General features: G+C 28.9%; 1 protein-coding gene across 1 annotated transcript in view; it reads right to left on the minus strand.

The window, feature by feature from the left end:
• The window catches only part of LOC103576100 (voltage-dependent calcium channel type A subunit alpha-1), a 165,049-nt gene extending 161,095 nt beyond the window's left edge, over positions 1–3,954 (minus strand). Inside the window, exon 1 of the mRNA XM_053740947.1 lies at positions 3,719–3,954. Coding sequence (XP_053596922.1) covers positions 3,719–3,954 — 236 coding nt within the window. The remainder of the gene's footprint in view (positions 1–3,718) is intronic.
• Between the last annotated feature and the right edge of the window lie 19,045 nt (positions 3,955–22,999).

A 22,999-nucleotide genomic window follows, 5' to 3' on the forward strand; every position in this document is an offset into this window, starting at 1 on the left:
AAATTGCCAAGTAAGACAGATATTGCAATCAAAATAATTAGGGGAGACCGGGGTAAAACGGCCCTCTGGGGCAAGAAGGCTCACCTCCAAAATTAACCAATTTTTTTTTTCTTGTTTTCTTTTGATTATCACAAATTTAGATTATTTACTCATTTTTAGCCCTATACGTGAAACTAGGGGCAAAATGAACTACTCAAAAATTATAAAAAAAATGTATTTCATATTATTATAACCTAGTCATGATTGATTTAATAGAAATATCATTTTTTGGTTAATTCTATGAATTTGGAGTAAAATAGAGCATTTGAAAAAGTTAAAAATACTGCTGTCACATGGCGCGTCGAGGTTAGAGTAAGGCAGCAGCCGCGTGAAACCCCATTTTCAACATTAAATAAAAATTATTGTTTATGGAGCTGGAGTTCCGGGAGTCGAGATTTTTTTTAGAAATTTCCTCCTCTTTGAGGATCTTTTTTTAGATTTTCGATATCGCTTATAGTTATTGTTAGTAACAAAAAGCTAAGATTCTGTATTTTGTTCATGTTTTTTGTTAATAAAAAATTTAAAATTCGATGAATAAAAAAAAAATAAAAAACACATCTTGCTCAAAATTTAATTCCGCATCAAATGAGCAATCACTCATGTTTTTGCCGCAATTCTAAAGATTGTTTCCAGCAAATTCATTCAGGATTTTCACAAAAATCTTCGTTACTATGTAACATAGTAATGGTTACCATTCTAGCATAGGAATCAGAACTATTCTTTTCTTTCTGTGTACTAGGATCTTACTATATAAAATTTTATAAGATTTTATAAAATTCTATTAAATTTTATTAAATTATATGAAATCCTATAAAATTTCATTGGACAGTCTTATAAAATTTTGTATAATTTTATGATATCGTGTAAAACTTTATAAAATTTGATAATATTTTATACAATCTTATAAAATTTTATACAATTTTATAAAATTCTATTTAATTATTATGTTCCTTACTCATATCTTACTTTATAAAATTTTATAAAATTCTATGAAATTCTATAATATTTTGCTGTGAAATCTTATAAAATCCTATAAAATTTAATCGAACTGTATAAAATTTTATATAATTTTAAAAAATTTTATAAAAATATTCATTCCCAGTGAGTTACATAGCAAAATTAAAATTACCTCCAGAAAATATTCATTAAATTTATACAATTTTTTATATGTAATACATTTTTTTTGTCTATACATGGAATTTTTATTTTACGCCTCTTACACCGATGTTATTTTATTTCAACACCGCGCGGGGTTAAATTGAGTCCATTTTTACTACCGCTCTTTTTACAGTATATTAAAAATTAATGATCGTAATTCTCGTAATTGTCATTGGTAATGTAGAGTCATCGAGGTTGACAGACAAATAATTATAAGATAAACAAAATAGTTAACGCAGGTTGTTTAGTCTGTAGCTAAAATACCCAGTGGACTCCTGATTCCTTTACTCGTATCACTTTCTCTCAGGCTGTCTGTAGTTTGTAGGAGGATGACGGAACGAGGACGTAAGAGGGATGGCAGGCAGACACCAAGTGTATTCTGGAGGGCCAGAGGGTTTGCTGGTGTAGAGTAGCAACGGCGGAGCAAGAGATGGAAACGGTAAAGGAGGAGACAGAGGAAACTGAAGAGACTGAGGAGGGAAAGGGCGAAGGGCGAAGGGGATGAAAACGAAGGGGACATGAGGGTGAATGTTAAAATAGAGGGGATACTGACGGACTTTAGTCGGGTGAGCAAAAGAGATAGAGATTGTCGGAGAGAAAGAGAGGTGGCACGCGCAATGCGGGTATTGATTCACGGCGGTGGCAGAGGCACCCAGGCGCCCCTGAGTCGACTCCAGTTGAGTCTGTCGACTTGTTTCTCGCCAAAATCTACAAATTGTCTCCTCTCTTTCTTTATCTTCATCTTCTTTGATTTTTTTATTTTATTTTATTCTCTTGTTTAAAGGTTATAATTATTTACCAGACGGTTTTTACTATCCATGTACTAATTAAAATTTTCTTAATCTATTTAAATGGATAAAAAATTATTTTGATGCTATCAATATTTTTATAAATTAAAATAATTGGTAATTTTCAATTATCAAATTATAAAATATCATTTTTTTATGATACTGAAATTAGTCGACGTCTAGAAATTTTTGGATTTTTTTAAAATGATAAATTATAAAAAAAAACATATTCTGAAAAATTGCACCTCTAGTTTTTTAAATTTTCTACATGTGCATATTTTTATTTTTTATTTTTTGTAATTTACTTTTTGAAAAAAAAAAAAATCCGAAAATTTTTCATTGTGTGTTAACTTATGATACTGAAGTTAGCCGACGTCCAATAATTTTTGGATTTTTTTTTTTTTTTTCAATAAATACTAAAAAAAAAAATATTTGAAAAAATTGCACCTCTAGTTTTCTAAAATTTCTACATGTGCATATTTTTAGTTTTTTTTTTTTTTATAATTTATTTGTTGAAAAAAGAAATCCAAAAATTGTTAATTGTCTGCTAACTTCAGGATCATTTTTTTTTTTTTAGTAATCGATTTTAGTACTGAAAAAAAATGATGATTTGATGTATGAAAATACAAATTATAATTAGTAGATTTTCAGTAATGAAAACAGTTTGATATAAATATTTATACAATGTTATTTGGTGAAGGTAATATGAAGCAAAATATTTATAAATAAATATAGTAATAGATAATTTTGTTTCATAAGAAAATATGGTAATGTAAAAAACATACAGTAGAAAATATTAACGCTTGCGAGAGAAAAAATAAAATTTATTTCTCACGATGTCTTTGTCGCAAGCCATGGCGAAGATCAAAGGTCAAACTAAAATATATAGGAAGCTGAGAAACTGAACAAAGAGCGAGTGAGATTGTTAGCGATTGGGATGGAAAACAAAAAAAAAATTATAAAAGACGAGAGTAGTAAAGTAGAAAATCCTAAGCTGATGCTGCAATGAAGGTACGGAATATATAAAAAACGGGAGCTGCGCAATTACTTATAAGAAAATAATAAAATAAAATTACGGAGGTAATTAAACCCGAGGTGAATTAGACGTGTATGGACATAAACACGGATCTAAATACGATTCTCAAAGGGAATAGTTGTAGTAGTTGATACGTTGATGAAGAGAGACTCCAATTAGGCTTCGGTTCGAATATCGAACAACAACAGTGTCTAAAAATAAAAGCTAATGGCCGAGTAATCGAAGACTAATCGATATGTTAAATGTTGCCATGCATGTGGTGTAAACTTTGTAATTATTTCAATCCTAGTTATCTGTTAATAATTTATTCCTCATTCTTTACTATTAACCTCTTTTTTTTAACTTTATGGCCTACTGTATTTTTATTTCATCGATTGTATTATTTTTATTTTTCTACAAGTATACGCATAATTGCCACTTACGTCACTTTATCCTCAGCTGAGATTCACCAAAAGCTCTAGTAAATTACCGACAACAGATAATGAGACCTGTATTGCCGACTAGAGTTATCGGCTATTGTGAGCTTTCGAAAATTTACTTTACCGATTAAAGCTCTGGTCAGTAAGTTACCGGCGCACGATAATTTTCGATCTATATTATTGACAAAAGCTTGCAAGCTCAATAAAATTCTGCTTTTCCGATACCGGTATAATAGAATACTGCAAAGTAATTTTGAATGAAAATTTTTATTACTCACATAATATCACCGAGCTTAAGACGAGTCTGTATGAGTGCGCAGCTTTTGTGGTCACTGGTGGTAACAGCTCTTCGTCTCCGCGTGTATCTCGGTGCTCCATCAGGTAAGGACAATACATTATTGTCCCCTGAGGCCCCAGGTGGGCCATGTGGATTGAGGCCTGCACCTGCACGCACCAGCGGGCTACTGCCTCGCCGACGCGTAGACACATGCCGGCCTCCTACACCTCCCAGCATCCTGAAAATTTAATTTTTATAATTAATTTACAATAAGTCATGATTTTTACAAAGAATTTTAGACAGTAAATTAATAAGAGATAGTGTTTTACACAGAAAAGAAGAATTTCTTGGCGCAAAAAATATTTTGCATTATGAATTGAGGAGAAAAAATGTTTTTAGAACTAGAAAAAAATTCCTTGGAGCCAGAATTCTTCTTTTCGCTTAAAAAAAATTTTTATTCTCAATTTAAAATGAAAAAAATTTTTTGAGTCAATATATTCTTTTTTTTGGTACAAAAAAAAAACACAAATAATTGAACTCTAAAAATAGATTTTATTTCGAATATTTTTTGCTATGCCGCAATAATAATAAAATAAATTGCTTAGACAATTTGTTTTTCTTCGGTTTATTTATTTTTTTTTTTTTTTTACTAGAGTACTGTAGGAATATAGAGTTAAATCTAAGTGTGATCGACTGGAAGTTACGAGGTGATAGGGATCAGTGAATTTGTTACAGTCTGATGATAGTGTATATAATAATGTAAAGGGAAGAGATATTAGAGGAAAACTAGAACTGCTGCGTATTCTGATCGACCTCCACCCCCGACTCCAACATTACCTCCTCCTTCCTTTCTGACATTATTTGACGGTTGAGCGAACATTACTACCGACACTATCGGCACGGCCTATGAACCTGAGGGTAAGAAATTCAGTGAAACGGTCAGTTGGTTAATTAGGTTAGGTTGACTGGTCTTATCATCTTGGATCATCAAGAAAGTACGAGAAGTCACGCGATCTATTCGTGTATTTTTCCTTAATAACATACACCTTATATTTTTTATGCTCACTCCTCACTTTTTTAAAACATCTTTTTTGCCAGAAAATATCTTCATTTTAAATTGTCTGTCATTAATATTTTTTTTTTTTTTTTAGATAACAGCTTTAATTTTTTACTGTGAATATAATAAAAACTGAATTATCATAATATAATTTTCATCCGTGAGCTTTTTAGTGTTTGAATTGAATTGTCAGAATCTTTTAAAAGCTTTAATATAACGTACGTTCTTCAAACTACTAAATGTAATCAGAAATTCTAATTTGGAAATTAATAGTCCATTTATTCGGGGTATTGCCACGTTTCAAGGATAACGAGAGAAACGACACAGAGGACAGTTTATACAATCTTTCCGCCAATTAAGTCTGACATTAACATATTTTTGAAAAAATATTTTGAACTCTTTCATTCAAAATTTATTTTATATACACGGAAAAAAAAAACAAGAATAATTGCAGCATAAAATGTAAAAACAAGCTATTCGATCTCAAAACTATAAAAATTAATATGCATATTCAAATTTTCACATTTTATACAGTAAAAAATTTTTTGCGATTTGAGCAGTATATTTTATTTTCGTAAAATGTAAATCAAACGCAATAAAATGTAAATGTATTATTGTTCTTTGATAAATGAAGTATTCTTACTTTAAAAATAACTATTTCCATCAAAGAACCGATAGCCAGCTTTCGCTGCAAGTGTCTGTCTTCCTTATTCATTTGACTGATAAAATTCTTTTAAGAAAGATATTTTTAATCCAGTAAAGTATTATTTCAATAGAAAATCCAGGAGGATCGAACACTGGTAATTTGCAACAAATTCACTTATTTTTTAACTTCCTGCTAAGAAAATTGATGATTTTCAAAAAGTTCGAGAAGTTATTGTTTTCAACCCGATTTTCGAAAATCGAGTTTTCATCAGATCCCGGGTCAAAAATAAAACTTGGTTGAGACGGTCGTTTTAAATAGTGACTAAGTAAAACCAGTTAAGTCAAAACCAAGACGAATTTGCATCAGTTCGCCTTAGTTTCGACTTAACTGATCTTATTTAGTCACGATTTAAGACGACCAAGTTAAAACCAAGTTTTATTTTCGACCAGGGATGTCAACATTTTAATGTCCGAGTGTGTGTGTGTGTGTGTGTGGATTTGGATGTGAACGCTGTATAACTTTTTAACTAATGAACCGATTTGGATTTACTCTAAAACCAAGTGTGTTAAAAGTGTATTATTTTAACACATATTAAATGTGTTCTATATTTAAGGCCATACGCGAAGCTATACTTTTTTGTAGTCATTTAAAACACGTTTCACGATGTATTAAATATCTATAGATTGCTTATAGGGTTTCAATGCTATTTGGGAAGTGTGTTAATTTTGACTACACACTTAGTAGTAGAGTGAACCATCTTAATTGGTTTATGTGTTTGAGAGATATCGTTGAAGAAAGAAATGGCAAAAAAAATGGGTTTTTCCAAGTATCTTCAAAACGGCTGAACCGATCGAATTCAAGTTTTAATCAGCTCTAGGATTTAATAAAATAAAGGCCGATTGCCACCTCACACGTTAAATTCGGATAATTAGTTCAAAAAATGTCGGCGTTGAAAAGTTAAAAAAATAAGATTTTATGTTACGTTTTCCGGATAAGTTATAATGTAATGTACTACAGTAAAGTGTGTCTGAAATCATACCGACTCTTCCTCTTTATAGATTCTTTTGATCAACATATAATGTCATCTAACTTGTTCTTTAGTTTAAATCATATTATCAGCAAAAAATTGAAAAAACACAGTTTTTAATATTTTTCTCAGATATTTCATATATTATTGCTCTGACATAAATCAAAATTCATCCAAATCTTAATTTTGATGATTGACATTGATTTCTGCCTCAATACATTTATTTCTTTGAACAAATGGGGAATAAAAATTTAAATACCTCTTCTTCATTGATGATTTCCGATACTTAAATTTTAAAAATTTAGCATAAAATGTAACTTGTTAGAGCTTAAAAAGCTCATAAAAAAAAAACCACTGCATGTAATAGCATTTTCGAACTCGAAAATTTATTCACAGTAATGTTTTCAAGCTTCTTGTTTTATGTAATTTTTCCATTATTTTCAGTTATTTATAATTTTTTAAAAAGCTGTTCGTGACAAATTGAGTAGGTATTGTACCAAAGAACTAAAAGTATTGGAAAGGAACATTTTTTTCTTTAGAACTGTCTTATTTTACGCCGGACTCGACAAATTTTTATTTTTCCGCGTTGTATTTTGCCTGTGGCTCTTCCGAAGTAAAATCTATCGAATCTTTTCCTACAGTTCATACCAAATGGCTTTATTATGTATTTAATCTAGAAAAGAACTTTATCTTCATCAATTTATTTTTATTTTATTTTACTGTCTGTCGTAAAATTTCTGTATAAAAAATTTATCTCTAGACAGTAAATACGATTTCTTGGCGCAAGAAATATTTTGCATTATGAACTGAAGATAAAAAATTTCTCGGGACGACAAAAAATTTCTTAGCGCGAAAAATTTTTTCCTGCCTCAAAAAATCTTTTTTTGAACTAAGTCAAATACAAGTCAAAAAAGTTGTAGTATCGTCAAAATACAGTTAATTAAGTCAAAAACAAGTCAAAATCAAATTATTTTTTTTCGACCCGTTAACATTCGATAAGAAATTATCAAATGAGCTTTTGTAGAAATAATAGAGATAGTATTAAATTTTTTAAGATAAAGCCACTGTACAAAAAGTGGTGTTCAAACAAACTCGTGCTGGTGTAACGGTGCTACATGTGAAGCGAATTAACTCTGATCTAATCTACACCATTGTTAGACATCTGGCAATTTTCTTTTGAATCTGAAATACAATTCGACTTCTGTTACTGAAACCAAAAAAAATTCAATACCATTTTCGGGATTAAATTTGACACCGATAACCTTAAGACTGGGATAGTATGGACTTACACCATTTTTTTTTTATAGTGAAGTAATTAATCCAAGGAAAGGTTTCAGTGCCTTCGTTTACTTGCTTTGATAGATCAAATTGCATCAGTAGTGATCTCTATTTGTGGTCAGACAGTAAATTACTTCCGAGATATCATATCAAGTTAATAACTCTAAACATTAAATTTTGCAATTTTAATTAAAAATAAAAATATATCTATAAATATATAACCTTAATTCATACATAAATATACTTTTAATGTTATTTCTGCATGCATTAAAATGTTTACCAGGCAAGTACTCGTATTAAATAATCACAACTTTACGATAAATTCACGGAAAATATGACACGCCAACAATTAAATATCATGTGCTTTCATAATCATGTTGATGAAAATGATAATAATATTAAAAATAAACAATTTAACTTTTATTGCTAAATAAAATTTATAAACGCCACGGTTTAATTTACAAATTGAATTATTGTAGGCAAATAAATAAGAAAACATATATTCTTATTTAAATGGTATTAAATATAAGAATAATTTATCAACTCTCACCTTGCTAACCAGAACTCGTAAATCTAACTCACTTGCTAATTATAATTTACAACAACATTAAGATACGATGGTAATTTAAAACTTAACCATTAGCCTACTCTTTAATTTCTTGGGTCAATTTTTTTAACTTCCCGCCAAGAAAATTGCAAATTTTCAAAAATTCGGGAAGTTATTGGTTTCAGTCCGATTTTCGAAAATGAAAGTTCTAAGAGATCTTGACGTTTTGAGATTCTAGGAAGCTATCCTGACTAATTTCACGATGATGTCCGAGTGTATGTATGTATGTACGTACGTACGTTTGTATTTATGTATGTAAATATCTGGTAACCTTTGAACAGATGAAGCGATTTTGATTTTCAAGGTGTCATTCGACGCGGCTTGTCAATATCTAAAAGCTGAAAAAATTGAGTTTGATCGGCAGGGCTCGTTCAGAGATATTCCAAAAATAAACTTTTTTCAAAAATGTTTTTTTTTGGATAACTTTTTATGTGCTCGATGGATGGATTCCAAAATCGACTGGGCTCTGAAGCTTCATAATCCGCGTCGAATGCCACCTCAAACATCAAAATCGGTTAATTCGTTCAAGAGAAACCGTTGTCGAAAGAATTAAAAAAAAAATTTTTTTAGTATTCTCGAAATTTTTCAAAAACGACTCAATAAATCAATTTCAAAATCTGGTCAGTTGTAAAACTCAATAAAACGCGTCGATTGCCACCTTAACCGTCTTCATCGGTTTATTTATTCGGGAGATATCGTTTGAGAAAAAATTGTAAAAAACGTTTTTTTTTTCGAAAACAAAAGGATACAAAAGTATTTTCGAGCTCGAAGAGCTCGAAAATGTATCTACAACAATTTTTCGAGCTCAAGGAGCTCGAAATATGCGAGAAGTTTTGGGGCTGGCCCGTAGGGTCAACCGACAGACCGATTTTTTTGTTTTATCTATAGTCGTTATTATTTTTCGTATCAAAGCAACAAAAAATATCAATTTTTGTAATTTTTTATTTTTATTTAAATTTTCTTTTTACTTTTTATTTTTTTTTTTTTTTTACTTTTCATTAAAAATTTTAATGGTCTACTTTACTTTTCCTTCTTTTTGCATCTTCGTTAAGCCACTGGAAATATTTTTCAGTCTTCGTTCTTATCCCAGAGCTCTTTTATCCATGTTCATCCACTCGCCGTGTCCCATTATACACAACATCGACTTCGATAAGCTAGTGCAAATGAGGTGCGGAAAAGTTGATGTATACATGAATTTTTTTTTTTTTTTTTCTTAATACAACACTATAGGGAATAGAGAAAATTATAGACCTGAGGATATAGAATTTCTTTAATGGAAATAAACAACGAAGATGAGAGATAAAAAAACATAATAAAATTGTGCATTGAACGAATGTGTTGAAATTATTCTTCACTCAAGATTTTTAGTATTATAATTATCAAAAAATCTTTAGTAACTAGTAATGATAAATACACAAAATATATTGAGGTTAGAAATGGGATAATACTAAACAATGCGCTTTTTTTATCTTACATACCCGTTAAAAAAATTCTTGACTATTCTATTGAAGCTTTAACCATAACAAAAAATTTTTTTAGCCAAATCGACGTAGCTTAAAAAATGGAAAAAATATCTTTTTCATATTCTTATCAAAAATATAACTATTATGGCAATTTACAAATTTTTTATATAATTTACATAATTATTACAATAGCTATCTTTACATATAATTGTTATTGAGATAAGTAATTAGTATGGTTAGAGAAACGTGTGATGCCAAATTTTAAGTTTCAAATGTCATTGAAACTTTAATAAAGTTGTTTTAGTGTATACTTATACTACAGTACGTAATTATGCTCTTCATATTATAGATAGCAGAGGGAAACTTGGAAATTATGCACTATGATATGATTGAGAATACTTGGCCGAGCCTTTGAGTCAAGTTATGTTCATATTCATTAACAAAATTTGCTAAATTACTGCGACAAAAATACTTTATGATAAAAAGACATGTATATAATTCATCTAAATATAATTTAAACAAATTTTTTTCTTCTTAGGAGACTTTATATTTCATAGAAATCTAACTCTTGTATTTTTTCTCATGGTGGATTTTTGAAAAACTTTTGCCACAATCCATTAGGGTAGGTTGGGGTAAAGTGGGCCTACATACAATTTTATGGAGGTCCACTTTGCCTCACTCTTCCCTATAACTCGTCGGGTAAGTTCCAAAAATCCCATTCTTTCAAAAGTTTATATATATATATATATATATATATATATATATATATATATATATATATATATATATATATATATATATATATATATATATATATATATATATAAAAGTTTATATATATTATAAAATGTATATATACGGAGATAACGCGCCTTGCTACTCGGATGCTAGTCACAGATTTTAACAGATCGTGATTAAACTTAGCATATTTATTCTTTGAGCTATTAGTTTGATCGAGTTTGAAAATGAGCCAATTCGGTCAATAAGTTTAGGAGTAATGCGTGTTTGAAATTTTTGAAATTTTTTGAAAAATTTTTTTCGTTAATTTATTGGATGTTACGGTTAGTTTTTTTATTTCAGTTATTCAAGTTAATACTTAACCTTTAATAATTTGTCTAAACTATTGTCATTCAATTTTCGTGTTATTAATTTGAAATGTTGCTTACTACTATTAAAGACATTTACACCGAGCAGTCGTGCTCAACTTTAAAGACGATTCCCTATGTTAAGTACTACCAATATAATGAAAACTAGTTAAGGTACAGTGTACTTTTTCCCTTGTTCCCAGATGCGTAGAATTCCAAAAATATTCATATTGGGTCGATTTTCCGATCTGGCAATGCGGTGTTCTTTTCACTGTTTATTCTTATGTGGAGACACGTGTTGTAGAATTTAAATGTTTTGAAAAATTTTCAGAGGTTACTTATATATTAGTGATTGTAAATAAATATTTATTAAAAAAATATTGGAAAATCCAAAACTGCACACCTCAATCGCTCATTTTCTTTTATTTTGAATCACTACTTATATTTTTTTTTTATTATGAATTTTTATTCAACTTTTAAACTATTGATTTGATTTTTTTATTTCTTAATTCCAGTTTAATTTTTTTCTTTTTATTTAAATTTTTCTTTAATATTCCGCATTTTGTTGTAGATGTCGCTCTTTTCTTTCAATTCTACAGTTTTACGCTAGTGCTGCTGCTAGTTGTTGATAAGGAGAAATAAAGAAATAAAAATTTACTTTTGTAATAATAACAACAGTAAAAATAAAAATGGCCACTCAACTTTTCGTGAATAATCAGTTTTACATTTTTAATTAATTAAAATTTAACTAAAAGGATTTAGACAGTAATTTTCAATAGGGTTCTTGTGATCAAGAATACAGAGATAATAAAAAAAAAGTTAGGCCGATTGATTGTGTCTATCGAGAGTTATTTGGTTTACTAAGTTTCATACAGGACAATCGACGACTCGTGTCACTGGGATTAAAATAATTTGTATTTAATTAATGGAATAATTAGTCGATTTAATGTTAGGTCGAAATTATTCTTTAATAAATTGTCTTTGTGTTGGTAAAAAATTTGACCCATTTTAGTGTAATCGAAAAAGTCTAGAGATAATTTAATGTGAGTGAATGAGTCAAAAAATGTAGAGCGATCATAAAGCACCCTCAGCGCTTTCGCGCTTGAGGTGTGCAAAAAAAAATTGGTAACAAAATAACTAAAGCCTTAACGAGTATGTCTGAGATTGAAAGTAAAAAAATCAAAAAGAAATTCATGAAACAGCTCAACGTGAAATTCCAGGTTTCAAACTTCCCGCCCAGTGTAACGTTACCAAGTCGCTATCTCTCACGATTCAAGCAACGGCAGAAAATTCTAAAACTGTTAAGAGTAGCTAACTTTTAGCATTTTTTACAACAAAATAAATACCGCTTGTTTTTCTTATTTTTATAGAAACCTATTCGTTATATCTTCAATAAATGATTTTCTGTTTTTTAAAACAATCGTGAGAAAATTTCTATTTTTATTCATGAAAACGCATGCTACAACACTGATCGAGATAGGGTTCCCTTGTTAATAATGTAAATTTATTACGGCAAGAGCTATTTTGCAAAATTTCTACGCACAAAGGACACTTAAAAGTATGTGTATTCAAAATTTCAGGAAGATTGTAAGAAAAATGATTTTAGTGGGAACGTCCTTAAAACTTTTAACATGGTTCAATAATTAATATATCATAAGAAATCTACTTCCATTTCGGCTGCCAAATAGCGTTTTTTTGCAGATAAATTGAAATTAAAAATATTGAGACTTGTTTTTAAACACATCAAAATTTTTATGATGCTGATAAATTAATTGCTATAAAATAATTTATTATTTTAATAAAAACAAAATTTCCAATGTTTATTTATACAGTCTATTTCAATTCATTGATTTAAGTAAAAATAGTTTTTTTATTAAAACTTTTAATTGGTTAATTAAACTTTTAACTTAATTAGAAATTATATTAATTAAAAGTGAACATATTTTTTAATTAACAGTTATTAAATATAATATTTTTTTGTTTTTATACTTTCAATATTTAAAAAATTTAATTTAAAATAAACAAACAACATAAATAAATAAAGGTACATTATTCTAATTATTGTTCGAACGTAAATAAAAGCGTGATTGTTTTTTCAGAAGTTTGAAAAATGAGTAGACAATGAAAACAGAAGATAAATTTTAATTTAGCTCATAACTGGTTTCATTAAATTATTTTCATTTATGTCTTTTCATTTCAGAGATATGTTATCTCGTTGTATTTGATTTTAATAAACTACATAAAGACTGACGTTAATATTTTGCTTAAACTTTTAATTACGTATATTAAATCTTGACAGAAAATAACTATGAATAAAAACAAGTCAGAAAATTTTAATTCCCGTGACAGTTAAAAATGAATTATTTTGATCAATAAAAAGGGTATACAGTAAAAAAAAATTTCTTGACGTAAGACATTTGTTTTCGCCGTAAATAGTATATTACACATCTAGGGCAGTAAAGTAAAAAATGTCTCAGATCACATGTAATTGTTGACCGAGGCTGACAAACATTTGGTCCGAGGCTGTTTTTAACTGCCCGATAAAAAAATTGCAAATTTTCCAGAAAAGGCAAGTTATTTTTTTTATTGGCCAAGGTGCGTACACGGAAAGAAAATTATGGGAATGGTTCCTATAATTTCGTGAAATTTCATCCTATACCAGTATAGGGATGACGACAATAGATTATGCGAGCAGTTCCTATAATTATAGAAATGTTACCCATAGTTATAGGAATAGTTCCTATAATTATGGAAACGATACCCATACCATTATGGGAATGGTTCCTATAATTATAGGAATGGTTCCCATAATACAATTGGAATATTTTCTATATTATTATGAGAATCATTCCTACAATATTATAGTAATCGTTTCTCCACCATTATGGGAAACTTTCCTATATTATTATGGGAATGGTTCCCATACTACCATGGAAATATTAATTCAAAGAAAAGTGTGAAAATTATTTTTACACGGAAAGAAAATTATGGGAAGTATTCCTATGTATTATGGAAATGGTTCCCATAATGGTATAGGGATGGTTCCTATAATATATGGGTACAATATCTATACCATTATAGGAACAATTCCTATAATACATAGGAATACTTCCTATAATCTTCTTTCCGTGTATACTTTTTTTCTGCTGGACAGAGTCGGAAAGTTGCAACTTTGTTCAGGGCAGCAGCCCGAAAGTTGCCACTTTGTGGCCGGAGGGCAGCAAAAAATTTTTCTTGCTTTCGGAAAAAACTTCTTGTCTCAAGAAAATTTTTGTTTTCAATTCATAAAGCGAAAAATTTTTTAGGGCAAGTAAAAGTTTTCTTAGGACGAGTGAAAATTTTTTGCACCAAGAAAATTTTTTTGTTCTGTATATGCAATATTTATAAAAAGGTATTAAAATTTTTTCGGGGTGTTTGGGTTATTCATAGATTTCCAAGTAATTCAAAACTTTTCTTTTGAAAAACGTACAACTGTGATATTTTTTCCAATAATTTAGTTTTTTCAGGGATAAATAGAACTTGAACACAAATCTACACGATAATTACTTTTGATTACTATAAAAAATTTATAAGCTTACCGTTAAAGAAAAATTTAATTTTTGAAAGATGATAAAAATTTTCGAATTTGAATCGAATAGTTATATTTTATTCGAACACGATTTTTACACACCTACTGTCTTCATATGTTTTATATTTTGTTTTTCAATAATTGGAATTCGTAAAAAAAAAAATTTGATTTTTTTTTTTTTTTTTTCAATATTATTTGAAAAAATAATTAAAACTTTAATTTAAAATGTTAACCGTATAAAAATAATAAAATACGTAAGTGAGTCCAATTAAATTTCAAGTGATGGCAAAAACATTGAATATTCATAAATAATAATAACAATTTCCATATATAGAATTTTATAATGCTCGAGCGAATGACATATCGAGCATAAAGGACTATCATAATTGCATAATGCCTAACGAATTGTCAGTGCGAGAATGTTTAATCAAAACTATTACTACTCGACGTAACGTTAATTTAGTTATATGAAATACGTCGATGGCATATTACTCATTGTCATGGTATAATTATTGTTCACGAGTTGAAATATACGTCAACCATCAAACATCAAACATCATTACCATTACTTATTACCATTATCAGCCATTATCACCAATGGTAATAAATTTAAAATACCAATCACTATACACAGTAAAAAATTATCTTAGTGAACGCGGACTGGATGACTTTTTATTTATTCACTCTCCTTCGAAGTGAAATTTACTTCGAAAGGATTATCATGGAGTAAATGGTTATTTATTTATTTCATTCCCTTGGCGTGAATTTCACTCCGAAGAGGAGTTTAAGAAAATGTTAATTATAAAAAAAATTACAAATGTATAGTGAGTTTAGGTCTTTGATATTTTGACATTTATATTCGCGAGTCAAAAAACAAATTCTAGTTTAGTCCTCAAAAGCCTCAATTTCTTTAATGTTTTATTCGCTGCCCAGGAAGTAATTCTGCTTCAGTACTTAAAATCCTCAATGAGAACTATGAGATCTAAATGCGGATAATTTATCGATTTTGAATTATAACTAAAAAACATCAAAATCCTGAACGAACAAAAAGTTATATTTCGGACTTTAAAAATTTTAGATAGGAAAGGGAAGGGAGAGAATACGTCAAATGAAACTTTTGAGGTTCAAATGTCGGTAAAATTGTTCTTGTATGTTTTTGAGTATTTTGAGACTCTAATCCAGATTATGTTATTCCAGTTAAGCCCTCAAAGTGGTAAAATGGGTCGTAACTACTACTTTGAGGACTAAACTAGGATAGCTTTTTATACTGTTGTCAACCTTGAAATTCTGAATCGATCTTGAAAAACCTCATTGAGAACTTTGAGACTTAAATCCGAATTTGTTTTTTGACTCGGGTTGAATACGAAAATAATTGAGAGCACCCTTTCCAAATATTCCCGCGAAATTATTTCTGAAAATTATGAACAGCTAATAATAAAAGTTTAAATATTCATATCTGAATGAATAATTTATTGAAATAATTATATTTCTAATTAAGAATTATTTCCATTAAACATAAATTTATTTCAGTATTAAAACTCCGGACCGGAGTAAATGCGGATTGAATCAAAATTCGTATTTACTCTGATTTTTTACAGTGTACTCCCGTAAAATATCAAGTAAAAATTTTATTATTTTTTTATTTCAAGCTTTCATTCTTTTAATAAATATATTATTTATTGATATAAAAAATCTAATAATATCAGATATCTTGAAAGTCAATACAGTCAGTCTAAAAGTTTCGAGATGAAGAATCTCATAGACTGACGTGGAAGAACAAGAAAGAATATAAAAACAAAAAATGAAGTAAATACAAAAACGACGAAGAATTGAAAAATTCTTTTTAAAGCTTCATACATTTTAGTGCAGGAAAAAAGCACAGATTTTTTTTTTCAATAGAGTGCATCGAAGAGCTTGTGAAATATATAACGATGTATAGATGCGTTTTTATGTTATATTTCTTTATCATATATATATTGAATTTATGGGTACATATATATAATAAATAGTGTAAGAGAAAGGTCAGAGTCACCGCATGTACGAAGAACAGTGGCGTGAACATATAGCTTAAATTTTCGGATAGCAACCTGTTGCTAAGCACTCCGAGGAAGTCTTATCCATATGACTAACCCGGTAACCCGGCAACCACTCATCCTATCCAAAAAAACAAATCACTACGTCACTAGTCGTCTACGATATTTTATGTAGTTAATGCTCACAATTAACACGCCATTACATCTCTAAATTTGCTGTCAGGAAGTCATAATTATTATGATATTTGGTCTTTATAAAAATCAATGTTTATTCATCATTTTGTTAAATTTATTTATTCAGTTACAAAAAAAAAATTATTTGACTGTTCATTTATTTAATTATTAAAAATTAAATTAATTGCTTTTTCATTGAATCGGAATTACAGTCATATCTATAATTCATTGTTCTATTAAGGACATTCTCTGACAGTACCCCCCACTTTTTAAAAATAATCAATGATTAGTAAATATGAACACTAACCTAATAAAAAGTTTAATTCAATGATTGATGATGATCTACACTACAATCGTTTGCCGTTAACTTTAAAGTACATATTCAGTCTGGAGAATTTATTTTTGCTCGTGGTGTAGCTGTAAGTAAAGGTGAGTTCACTTCGGTAACTTTTCTTTAACATTTCGATAACTTAGATTATAGAGTGCATGGAAAGAAAATTATGGGAAGCTGTGCTATGCATTATGTGAACCATTTTCATAATGATATGGGAACCATTCCTATAATGTTATGAGTATCATTCCCATAATTATAGGAATTATCCTTATAATTATGGGAAATATTGCTATAATTATAAGAACTGCTCCCATAATTTATGATCGTAGTTCCTATAATAGTATAGGAAAAAATTTCACAAAATTATGGGAACCGTTCCAATAATTTTCTCCCGTGTGGGAATATATTACGCCCATTTTTGTGAAAATTTGGGGTAGAAGGGATGCATGAATACTTTAAGAAAATTTAAACACTGCACCCGGCCAATCAGAAATGATAAGTGTTCCCGGATCAAAATTGACTTGATTTTGGCGTAGTTGTAAAAATTGAAAATAAAGCGTCTAGCAAGACAAAAGCAAGTGAAGTGAAGTTCTTTTTCTAATAAATAGAAAAAATACACAGAAAATAAAATCGTCAAAGTGTTAAAAAAAGCGTGTGTTAAAATTCTGAGTGTTGAATTTTTAATACTTTTGTGTGTCAATTTAACACACAGTATTTATCTTATTTGAATTGCCGCAATCGATTGATTTTTTAACATACAAAAATATTATTTTATACGAAAGTAACACTTTTTATATGTTCCTGTCAAATCAACACACAAAATATGTTAAAAATAATCTCGATCACAAAAGAATTCTTGGAAAATTTTCTTCTTCTAACATATACGCGTGTAACTTTTTTTAACACGTACAACATGCCAAAGTAACATATAAATAAGTGTAAAACATTTGTTTTACACATGATATGTGTTTATTTTAACGAATCCTTTTATACTGGGCACATTTTAAGATATAAAAACACTTTTGGTTTTGATTTGCTTTCGACTAAGTTGTCATACTTATTACAGATTTACGCCAACCAAGTCAAGTCTAAGTCAGCGTTACGATAATTTGACTTAAATCTTTAAATTAAAAAAGTCGTATTGAAATTGAAAAAAGTAAGTGTAGCCAAAATCAAGTTAACTTAGTCAAATGCAAGTCAAAATAAAGTTATTTTTTGATCCGGGTTTGATGAAAAAGTTTATGAAGCTGATGCTAGGCATATAACGGCATTTATTTTCAGCATATATTATATAAAATTTTATATTTTATTTCTTACTTGACAAAAAAATTAAATGCTCACGCACAGTGAGTCATTATAATAATTTATGATGCATACTAAATATAGAGAATTAGATTTTAAGGCGTGATAAAAGTTTGAGTAAAAAATTATATCACATATAGCTTTATTGAGGTATTATATATTTATGAACTACAGTGGATATTTTTTTTAAGATTTTTCAAACGAGTAAGATTCATAATTTTGATAAATGAAATTTGACTTAATGGTGATAATAAAATAAAAATTAACATTAATATTAAAAAAATGATTATAATTTTTGTGGATAAATGTGAATTCGTGACTAAATAGATTAGCATATTTAATTTTAATCTGATAAAGTTATAAATAGGTTATCATGTTTGATGAGATAAGAAAAGTTAATAGTAGACAATGTTAAGTATGAATAAAAAATATCAACACATGTATCATCCGTTAAATATAACTATTATTTCATAACTTTAAATGAAAACAACCCAATAATTTTGTTATTCTTTTTTTTTTCATTAGTGCTGGAAATTCCATGAGGTGAGCTTTTAAAAATTACGTCATAATCTCAAATTTCGGTGAATAATTTTAAAAAATTTAATTGTCAAACATATGTTCATAGATAAGAGCCAGGCAAAATAGAGAACCCGAATTTTTTTTTTTTTAACAATATTTTTTATTTTAATTTTAGAATCGAAATAAAAAATTTATTTTCAAGTTCGTGAGATGGCATATAAATTTCTTTTTTAAAATTTAAATTAATTTAAAATTTAGGAGCTCAATTGTTAGGTCTTAAAACATCAATAGTAAATTATTATTGATAAAGTGGATGAAAAAATGATAAGAGTACTTTTGGTACAATATTGGATTTTGATATTGAGCCGCTAAATTATAGGTTTGGTACAACACAGACTTTTAATATTGAGACAATGTTAAATTACAGGCTTGGTACAATACTGACTCTTGATATTGGGCCGAGACTTGATGTCAAGTCTGATATAAAGTTATCATCCCGATACATAAACAAGCTCGAGCCAATCACTGAAAAAAATAATCGGTAGCAGCTTCCCATTGGCAATCGGTAGCTACTACCGATTATTTTTCGGTAGCCGCTACTGATTATTTCAGTACCAGTTACCTTATTTTCGATAACAGCTACCAATTTTTTTTCGGTAGCTGGTACTGATTCCAATCAGTAACGGCTGACGAAATAATCGGTAGCGGCTACCGAAAAATAATCGATAGTAGCTACCTATTATTTTTTTCAGTGAAGCCTCGATTTCTATCTTGGCCCATAGTTTGTAAATTTTGGACCAAGCCTCCGGCAAGCTTGGACCCGTCGTCATTTCCTACGAGGGATGTCGTTAAAATTATAATACAATAATATAATTAAATAAACAAGTTTTAGCTTGAAATAAAATTGCGGTAAACAAAATAAACTTGTTTGCTCGTTAGAATTAACAAATGAAAAATTAAACTATCGGAAAAGACAACGGAAATAAATAAAGCAGAGTAAAGAAAAAAGATAAATAAAAATAAAGAATAAGTACACAAGCCAAACACTGTTGCTTTTGCTTTCTAATAAATTTTATTTATCTTTTCTTTAACAAACGACAATTCACAAATTCCCATTGCTCTTAAAAGATAACGATTTCACAGCACGTACGTTAATAGTACCGGAAGCTATGGACGTGCCGTAAATACTTTGAGGCAATCTATTTGTAAATTAAAACTGATTTTATTGTTCTGTTGAGTACTCGACTGTATTTTAAAATGCAAATTGAATATGAGACGAGTGTTTTCAACTCGAAAAATATTTTAATAATTTTTAAGTACTTGAGTCAGGTATTAAAAAAAAAGATTTAAATAGCAATAAAAGTTAATGAAAAGAGTAATATTTTTAATAAAGGAAATAAATCAATCTTGTTGGTTATATACAACGAAAAAGAATAACTTGAGTTGGTGTGATCGATTGAACACAAGATATTAATATTCTAGCCCAGAAAAGACCCTTTGTGACCCTTCAGCACAACGGGGTCTAAGCAAGCTTCTCCGCGGGTTAATCTGGCCGTCCATTTATCTCATGACAATGCCTGCTGTGAACAGGAGCCGAATAATGAAGACTTTGTAACAATAGCGTATCGCTGTTTGTATAAAAAAAGTATATATGTACCACTCGTTTTATTAATTTATTACTATATTACTGTATATAATATAATTAATTTTATTATGGTGTATAGAAAGATTTAAAAATTTCGTTTTTATGAGTCATGTAAAAGAAATTCATTTAAAAAAAGTTCAAAAAGTTTTTTCTTGTTTTACTGACGTCCAAAACGTGAAACAATGACCAATTTTTTTCAACTTTTGAAAATAAAAGTAAAAGAAAGATGATTGACGACACTTTTTAAGAAAGTTTTTGACTCTTGTAAACTTTGTTAGCCTCTTTCTGAAAGGACTTAACTCTTGAATTTTTTTTTTTTCGCATAAAATCTTCAGAAAAAGACAGTTTCAAATTTTCTCTATACGTTTTTTGTATTAATTTTTAGAGCTCCACTTTTTTTTTTTTTTTTTTTTTTTTTTTTTTTTTTGTTAACAGAAGGCTGATTTTGAAATTATTTTTACTATTTAGGGCTTAGTATTTAATTTTTATGATATTTTAGTGTTGTAATTTTTTTTAAGCCTTTGTACGCCAGATAAATACGCGCAGGAAAATTTTTAGTAAAAATTACCCAAAAAGTTTGATACTGCGAGGACATGTAGTAAATATCTAAATTTTTCCCACGCATATTGTAAAATATACTATTCAATAGTATGTAAATCAAGGGTTATTTCTACTAACATTATAGTCAAAATTTAGTTACTGGCTAGATATCCGTACAGTAGCAAATTTTATGGGTAATTTTTATTCAAAAGTATTTTATAAAATATTTTATTAATAGCAAGTTGTTTAGACTCTAGGATCATAATTTTAAAAATTTTTGAAAATATAACAAAAGCCTACCCAATTATTTCAAATTCGTGGGCTACTCTCTAGACTGAAAAAATAATCGGTAGCAGCTACCTATTGGCAATCGGTAGCCACTACTGATTATTTCGGTACTAGTTACCTAATTTTCGGTAACAGTTACTGAGTTTTTTTCGGTAGTTGCCAGAGTCGAAATTTCAGACGTAAATGGAACTTTTTGAACGTAAATTGAACGTATTAAACATTCAAAATGCATGAAACCGAAACAATTTTTCTTTCAAAATCTGCATTTTTTGCAACGCCTTTATAGCTCCCGGTATCTGCATAAGAGTCAGAAGGGTGTACTAACAAATTTTGGGGAATTAACGTGATTATAATCCAGGAGTACAAAATTGATGAAAAAATTTTTGTGTATGCTTATATTTTTTCATTTTAAGTCTAAACAGGTTTTAGTAACATTTTGGATTAGTGATAGTCCAATCTACGTTATGAATAAGTTAAAAACAGTCAATTTGTTTTTAATTTCCAAAACGTGCAATTTACGTTGAAAACGTTCAATTTACGTCTAATATTTCGACTTGGGTGGTACCAATTCCAATCAGTAACGGCTACCGAAATAATCGGTAGCCACTACCGATTATTTTTCGGTAGCCGCTACCGATTATTTTTTTCAGTGTAGTACCATGACTATTTTTTATTCAATTAATCTAGTTTTATACACGGAAAAAACGAACTGATGGTGCACGGAAAATAAATTGTAGTAATGGCAACAACAACTGGAATTCCATTTACCACAGGCTGTAGTATGACATGAGGCAACTCCAAATTGTGGTTAGATTTACTACAATATTGTAGTTAAGCGTCAACTATCGAAAAAAGTAAGATATGCCACAGCATGTGGTATTTGTAACTCCAATAGTAGTTCAATTTACTCGATTTGCGGTTACGTAAAAATAAACAGTATATAACCTAAAATTTTTATAAATTATTTTTAAAAATCACTTATTGAGTTATTTGTATATACTAAACATGGTAATTATTTACAAATAGGGTTTACCCATGCTGGGTCATGTTAAATTTTTTTTGATCAAATTGATCAATTTTTTTTTTAATTGTCCATTGTTTTATGTACTTAAAAAAAAATACATCAATATTATCAAAAAAGATAAAATAGAAATTTTATCCAAAAACATGAAAGCCAATTTTTTTTCCAACGTTTAAAGGCAAAAAAGCTATCGAAATCTTTATTTTTTTTCTCACGACATTTTTTATCATAAATGCGCCATAAGAACAAGCAGAATAAAAGAAAATTAAAAATTATTCATTTTTGGGTTTTAAAAAAGTCAGATGATTATTTATGAGACGCTTTAATAATTGAATATAGACAGCAGATTAACCTCAAAATGGCGAAATAGCGGGAAGTGCTCCTTCAGTAGTACTCTCAACTCCCGCCTGGAGTATTTGTTACTGCAGTGTGCAACAGAATTAACCGCAAGATAGGAGTAAATTCAACTTATTAACTTAGTAAAATTTGTCGCACATTTAGTAACTTTTATCATTTATTTGGTATTTTTAACTACAAACACATTTACTACAACCTTGTTATAAAAGATACTACATATTATTTTCCGTGTGTAATAGGAAAATTCTGTAGCAGCTACAAGATCGATCCTATTGAAGCCACAAGAATAATCTTGTTTCAGCTACAGGACTATTTCTGTTGCAGTCACAGATCTATTC

This window comes from Microplitis demolitor, chromosome 7, assembly GCF_026212275.2.
Source record: "Microplitis demolitor isolate Queensland-Clemson2020A chromosome 7, iyMicDemo2.1a, whole genome shotgun sequence".
Lineage (NCBI taxonomy): Eukaryota > Metazoa > Arthropoda > Insecta > Hymenoptera > Braconidae > Microplitis > Microplitis demolitor.